Genomic DNA, 6,767 nt, shown 5'->3' with positions numbered 1-6,767 from the left:
AATGAGGTGAAGCATATTAAAAATCTGTGGGGGTCACTTTTTAATCGGACGTTGACTGTAATGTTTTTGGGAAGTTCGAATAGTAAAATTTCAGTGCGAATCGAATAGCAAACACTATTCGAAAAATATTCGAAATTTCGAATATTCGCACACCCCTAATAAATACCATATTTTCTTGTGTACAACACCGGAAGAAAAAATTTTATCCAGTGACTCTACGGTACAGAGGTGTGCAGCGCTGGCACATGGTGGTTGCAGTACCTACAAAACGCAGCACGTGGCCTCCGATGAAGTTAATCAGTGCCTGCCGGGCACGTTTGCTGCGTAGTTGGCAGGGGCGTAGCCAAGGGGGGGGGGTTGGGGGGGTTCAAACCCCCCCCGAAATTTTTCAGTTTTGCTTGCGTATATAGGCACGCACACATACAAACGCACGCACGAACATACATAAAGTATGGTTGAACCCCCCCCCCGAAAAAAATTTCTGGCTACGCCCCTGGTAGTTGGTGACGCCATTGCGAAGGAAAGAGCGAACGATTCTAGCTGTTTGACACAAAAATGTAAAATTGACTGCTCAGTGCAGCATGACATTATTTGGCTCCTATGCTCACTCGAACTCTTGGTCACATATTGCTAAAATTTTTCTGACTATGTTCAAGATGTGTTGCAGGGCCTCCTTAAAGGGGTACTGACACGATAATTCTCAGTGGTCACTTTTTGTGTCAAATGAAAGGCCAAGCCCTCAAGAGCCTATAAAATGTACTGGTAAGCGTGAGTGCACACTGAAAAATTATTACAACACGTTTTTAAAAGCTAGTTTCGGCTCCTCTTGCACCCTGACGTCGTGACACGGTATGAGCTTCTCGTCACATGCTTGCACAAGGTATCGTGACGTTGTCATAGCCACACCCCTCCTTGTGTCCGTCGGCAACGCAAAAGTGGTCATTTTGTATGTTTTGGTACCTGACGTCATCACAATTAGCCATACTGGTGCATGAAGTTACCAGAATTGATACTCTAGCCTGACGGCATGCTATTGTCAATGTCAGTAAGCGTGCCATGCAAACATTTACTTTAGTGTCAAAATAAAATATTTTATCAGCATTTCTTGAGCTTCACACTTGCTCAACGCTGTCTCTGTAGACAGGATATTTGTATCGCAGAGTAAAGTCAGCTTCGAAAATTGGCTTAATTCATATCGGCGTGCGTACTTGTTTCATTGCTATTGCAATTACAGGGGCACTCAGAGCGAAAATTTGCCATCGTCATAATGTTCCATTTTAGTCTTTAAGTCGTCGTGTCCCTCGCACCTTACACTTCAAGATCAACGGGAAGTGCATGAGGGGTGTGGTCTTTAGGTGAGTAAGCCGTTGATGTAAGGAGGTAAGGTGAACAGGCAAGGGCGGATGGAGGGCTGGTGTGTGTCGCAGGAGAAGGGGCGAACGTATGGTAAAGGGCTTCACTTACTACCCCTACCTCGAAATTCTGTTCGCCCTCAATAACCTGCAAAACATGCGCCTCTTTCCTCATCAGAGAGGCGGAAGCAGCGAGACCATTGCTCCGCGCAGCGACGGTCGTAAAAGGCGGAGTTGGTGCAAAGGCTGAGCGATCCAAGGCATGTGCCGTCTTCGAGCACCTTATGGAGTCGCGAAAAGCTCAGCGCTGTGATGGTGTGCTTCTTTCTTGTTTGCGTCGTGAACGCGCGCTAGTACACCGAATGTTTTGAAATTGGTGTCACCTAAAGTTATGTCACCGTGAACGGCCTAGCTGTGACGTCATATGGTGTCGTCATCACCTGATGATTTTTCGCATCACTCGTGTTGACGCCGCCGTCTGACGCGGGACGGCTGTCAATTTTCGCGTTTGATAAGGTATTTAAGGCTTTCGCCTTTAAAAGTGGGGGCATCACACACATACGCTGAAGCACGTGATGCAGGGCCTGCGCATCACAAATTACTGGGCACTCAAAAACCGTATCTCTTTCTTATATATCGTCAACGAAACTACGCTAACGCATGATCCTGCGCATTGCCAAATCGATTTGGCTTCTACTATGAGTTCGCCGTTGTTGACATTATTACTGTGTTCTCTTAGGCGCTCGTTCAGGCACCGCCCAGTTCGCCCTACGTAGAGCCTTGCTCCAGTAGGCCTCCCGTCTGCAACGTGAACCACAAAGAAAAATTCGTTCAGTGTCAAAAGGCGTAGTTTACAACGTTTCACTATCTTGTGGAAAGGTATATATATATATATAGGGCAAACTTGGAGGTGCCTGAACGAGCGCCTGCGATACAAGGGCGTCCGCAGAACTTACTGCAGTGGGGTGCATATGCAGAGGGGGTGGTGGTGATCCAGCACTGACAGCCTTTCCCTCACTGCCGTGACATGACCTGCGAGATTAATCAATAGTGTGCAACGTGCGAAATTGGTTAGAAATATAGAAGGCCGGGACCTGAGTGCCAGTCAAGCTGCGTAGCTTATTGCTACCGCATAGAAAAATATCCGACATTCCAGGGAGAGGCAGCTGACCCACCTTGCACCCCCCTCCGGACGCCCATGCTACGAGAACACAGTAGTAATGTCAAGAACGGTTCCAACGGTCATCTCGCAACTCACCGCCCAAGGTGCTCGTGCACCCCGAAATTTGATCAGTGCACCGTCGTATTCCGCAACCATAATCAATCGGCGATACCCATAGCAGAAGCAAATCAATTTGTGGACGCGCAGGATCACCTGTCTTCATTGACGTTATCCAAGAAAGAAATACAGTTTTTGAGTGTCCAGTAATTTGTAATGCGCAGGCCCTGCGTATTCATGTGATGCTGCCCTATTTTTTCTAATAAACAAGTTGCGCTGTCCCGTCTCATCTCTGTCCGCGTATTCAAAGCGCATCCACATGGTCGGATAATACGATTTCTTTAGCGCGAAGCAATACGAGGACAAATAGGGAGGAACACAACACGTGCGCTATTTGCCCTCGTGTTGTCCTCCCTATCAAGTGCGGATCGCTTTAGGGGCCCGGGCCGCCCGGGCTGTCGACTCGTGTCGCTTGGCGTCACGCTCAAAGTACCAAAATAGGTCAAAGGATGGCGCTACAGGTAAAGTCAGTACCAAAATAGGTCAAGAGAGGGCGCCACTGCATCACAAATGAAGGTTTCATGCGGCGGCTGTAGCCGCGGTAGCTATGCAGCTCACGATGCTCAAGTCAGCCAATGGCTGTGGACTTTGGGTTTATGGCATCATCTGTCGAGAGAAGAGCGAGCGATTTCTGACTAACTTCGAGGATTATTTGTAAATTTCAAGCCGTGTGCTGCGCTCACGTTTGGCTCATGTTTCGCCCACGTATTCTCGGGAGCCGATCGGCAGCGTTTTCCGACCATGCTCAAAAAGTGTTGCAGGGCCCCTTTAACAACTAAACAGACAGTGCTACGGTAGACGCATACGCATCAAGACGGTTAGGTTGGTGCATTCGAAGTTTCAAGACCTCGTTCATTCACGTCGCGATATACGTGAATCGTCTATACAAAGAAAACCTTGGCCAAGGCAAGTGCTAAAAGGCCTTGTTGGAGTGAGTGAGTAAAAACTTTATTACTCATGTCCGACGTCATTGAGCGGGGTGGGGCTACAAGCACCCTGGCTTATGGTGCAGCCTCCCGCCCCCCTCCTCGCTTTGATGCGGGACCCTTCGCACCCCATGTCATGGAGACCTAGAGCTTCACCAAACTTGGTACAGCAACGTTATGCGTTTGGGAGTGCCGCATCGCGACGCACACGGGAAAGCGTACGTTAACACGTGGCGAGGTCAGTTCGGGCAGGCTGCGCGTGGGTAAAATGCGTAGTGTCCCCTGCATCGGACAGATAGGGAAAACGCGCGGTCGTGCAGCGGCGTTCGTGACTGGCTGGACGGCGCGCGCGAAGTAACGATCGGCGTCTGGCGCGGCACGCCCCCTTTCCCCTCGGTCCCATAAAAGGGAGACCCCACCGAGCCTAGGCATATCGGCACCACCTGTTGCGCTATGGCTGTCCCCACGTTCGCCGCTGCTGGCCGGGCCCGGTTTGCCATCAAGAGTTACAGCGTAGAGGTAAACCCTCTTTTATATTATTTGTTCATTTATAGAATACAATCATTAGGTACGCGCCATGACATAGCCCTACTAGCACTATTCCACAAGTATGTGCACTTTAATCGATCATGTTCATTTCATCTCGATGTTCCATCCCGCACGTCCAAAAGATTGAATAATCATTTGAGTTTTGCACGCATATGTGGAGACACTTTGACATTAAATTCATCAGCACTTCTACGGGCCATTATATTATGGAATAACGTGCCAGACAACATCGCTTCATTCTCCAACCCTGACACATTCCATCACCAACTAATTGCATATGTTCACTAAAGTCGTGAATTAACATTTCTAGATTTGCATATATTATGCATGTATCATGTATTTATTCTGTATGTTGTATGTACGCATTATGTATTACGTTATATATTATGTGTTCAAATTTTCTGTACGATGTATAGTCGTTTCTTTTCTGTTTTTTCATAAAGTTCGCCTTTCTTTCGTTTTGAAATTCGGTTGCTAGTTAATTGTCCTTTCTTTTTCAACATAATAATCCCTAATTTATCCGCCATCCTTCGGAATCAAGCAATAAGAAATATTCATCATCTTCACGCCCAATGCATAGTTTTCGCTCTTCGCGCAAGCCATTTTATCTGTCTAAAAATTGAATAGATATTTTCTCTGAATTCTCATATATAAATCCACGAACGGAAAGTTCTTAGTTCCTTTATTACACACAGGTACGCTTTCTTGTGCACCACTGACTCGCTTTGCTAAATTAGACAACTTTCTATTATCTAAAACCACGACCACTTATACTGCTAGTCAAGCCTTTCATTACTGTGACTTCGGAATTCCTTTGCGTGTAGATATAATGAAGGGATCCGTCGAAATATGTAAAAAAAAAACCTTGCGTTTAAACTTCAATGATTATTTCGTACTATTTCATGGTACAGAATTTTCCATTTTTATATTGTACGTATTATGTCGAGCTCGCCTGAACAATTTGTGTTACTTATTCTGCGTTTACCACTGCTCACCATAACGTTGCTCTCCGATGTGCGGTGTAATAATTCTTGCACTCGTTTTCTCGACTTTTGAGACCTTCAACTGCATTTATGTACATTATATGCAATGTGTGTATTTTGATAAATATATGACTGTCGAACTACTTCGAATCGCCATCTTCGAAGCGTGTGTCCTTCAAGAAGTTTGTGATCAGATGCCCTTCAGGTTCGGCGCTCTATGCGACCTTTTTTTTTTTTTCGAAAGCCTGCCCTTAGCCATAGTAATTCGCGGGATAAAATATACGCATGGAAATTTGCTTCGTGTGTAAAGTGAACGGTGGAAAGGAATACAGCGGTCGAGGTCGGCCCGGCCTGAGGCCTGTTGCCCAGAGGTGGCGAAGACGGCGACTTGTTTTCACTATATATCCGATTCAATGGTGTAATAGACGAGTGCAGGAACACAGTGACCTGCGGCCATATGAAAATTTCTTTTTATGCTATGTGGCTTCATACCAGTTGGCGCAGTGCTATTACTGCCGCGTTTGACGGGATGTTGGACGTGCTGCGCTCCCGTCAGCAATCTTGTAGAAAATTTTTCTTGTAACGGGCCACGATTATAATAGTTAACTTGTGCGTGTGATTTGAACCACTGATTAAATTCTGCTAATGAAAAAAAAAGCGCGCTGTGACTTGATGTGGACTAAATAAATATTTAACGTGAAATATGTAGTGATAGAAAAACGCACAATGTATCATCCAGCCACTTTGATTATTTTTCTACTGGTTTCAGCCACTACAACCTACGTACAAAATCGTGCAAATTTGATACGTGCACACTCAGTCCGTAGTAATTCGTGACCGGACGGGATAAATACGTACATTTATGCAAAATATTTTTATATTGAGAGGCGAAGTGATGTGAGTCAGCACGACAGCAGAGATGCATTGAAAACTAAAAGTCCTGAGTGTGAGGATCCGGCACGTTTTTTATGAATTCATTTCTGAACTACCTGCGTGCCCTTTTACTGACGTCACTTCCGTGACGGAAATGACGTGCACCAATCTTTGGTGGACCCCAGCCTAAAATACTTTCGTGTTAAAAAATTGACGCAGCTTGCCTGTCACAGCGGAGCTGTGACAGGGATCGATTGGTGATCGATCAGTATTAGTATTAGTTGGATATCGATTGGCTGTCGATCGATATTAAGCATGGTTCCAGCATATAGTGAGCTTAGGTATACGTTTCGCGCCATTTCGCATGTTTAATTGATTATTGACAGGTTATCGATCAGTATTGATTGGCTATCGATCGGTTCAACTAAGCTCAATTGGGCTGAACCACACCACACTTGTATACCTAAGCTTAATTTGGCGATAACTTGACTTTTGCAGGTTATTGATTGGTTATCGATCAGTATTGATTGGATATCGATATCCGGTGGGTGACGCAATTTTTGTCAGGCCGACCGGAAAATAATCAGGAGGGATGATCTGTTTGCACTCCTGCCCTATTACACGCTAGTCGTGACTAAGTTGCACGAAGGGATCAGACTTACGGGACCGCACGTATTACTGTAAAGTGTTGAACTGCTTTCTCTGTGTTAATAATTGAGTTCGGCAGACTGCTATATGGTGGTTTTTTTTAGGATGCTCTTGCGCCTTTCACAAAAGCATCGCATTTATATTATCTCGCAAAACT

General features: G+C 45.7%; 1 protein-coding gene across 1 annotated transcript in view; it reads left to right on the top strand.

Annotated features, from left to right (window-relative positions):
- Nucleotides 1-3,944: 3,944 nt before the first annotated feature.
- The window catches only part of LOC119401301 (tyrosine 3-monooxygenase), a 44,920-nt gene continuing 42,097 nt past the window's right edge, over nucleotides 3,945-6,767 (top strand). The window contains 1 exon segment of the mRNA XM_037667996.2: nucleotides 3,945-4,076. Within this exon segment, the coding sequence (XP_037523924.2) occupies nucleotides 4,011-4,076 (66 nt within the window). The 5' untranslated portion in view covers nucleotides 3,945-4,010.

Source organism: Rhipicephalus sanguineus, chromosome 8 (genome assembly GCF_013339695.2).
Source record: "Rhipicephalus sanguineus isolate Rsan-2018 chromosome 8, BIME_Rsan_1.4, whole genome shotgun sequence".
Taxonomy (NCBI): Eukaryota; Metazoa; Arthropoda; class Arachnida; order Ixodida; family Ixodidae; genus Rhipicephalus; species Rhipicephalus sanguineus.
The sequence above is the reverse complement of the archived record's forward strand: the minus strand, read 5'-3'. Positions and strand labels throughout refer to the sequence as shown.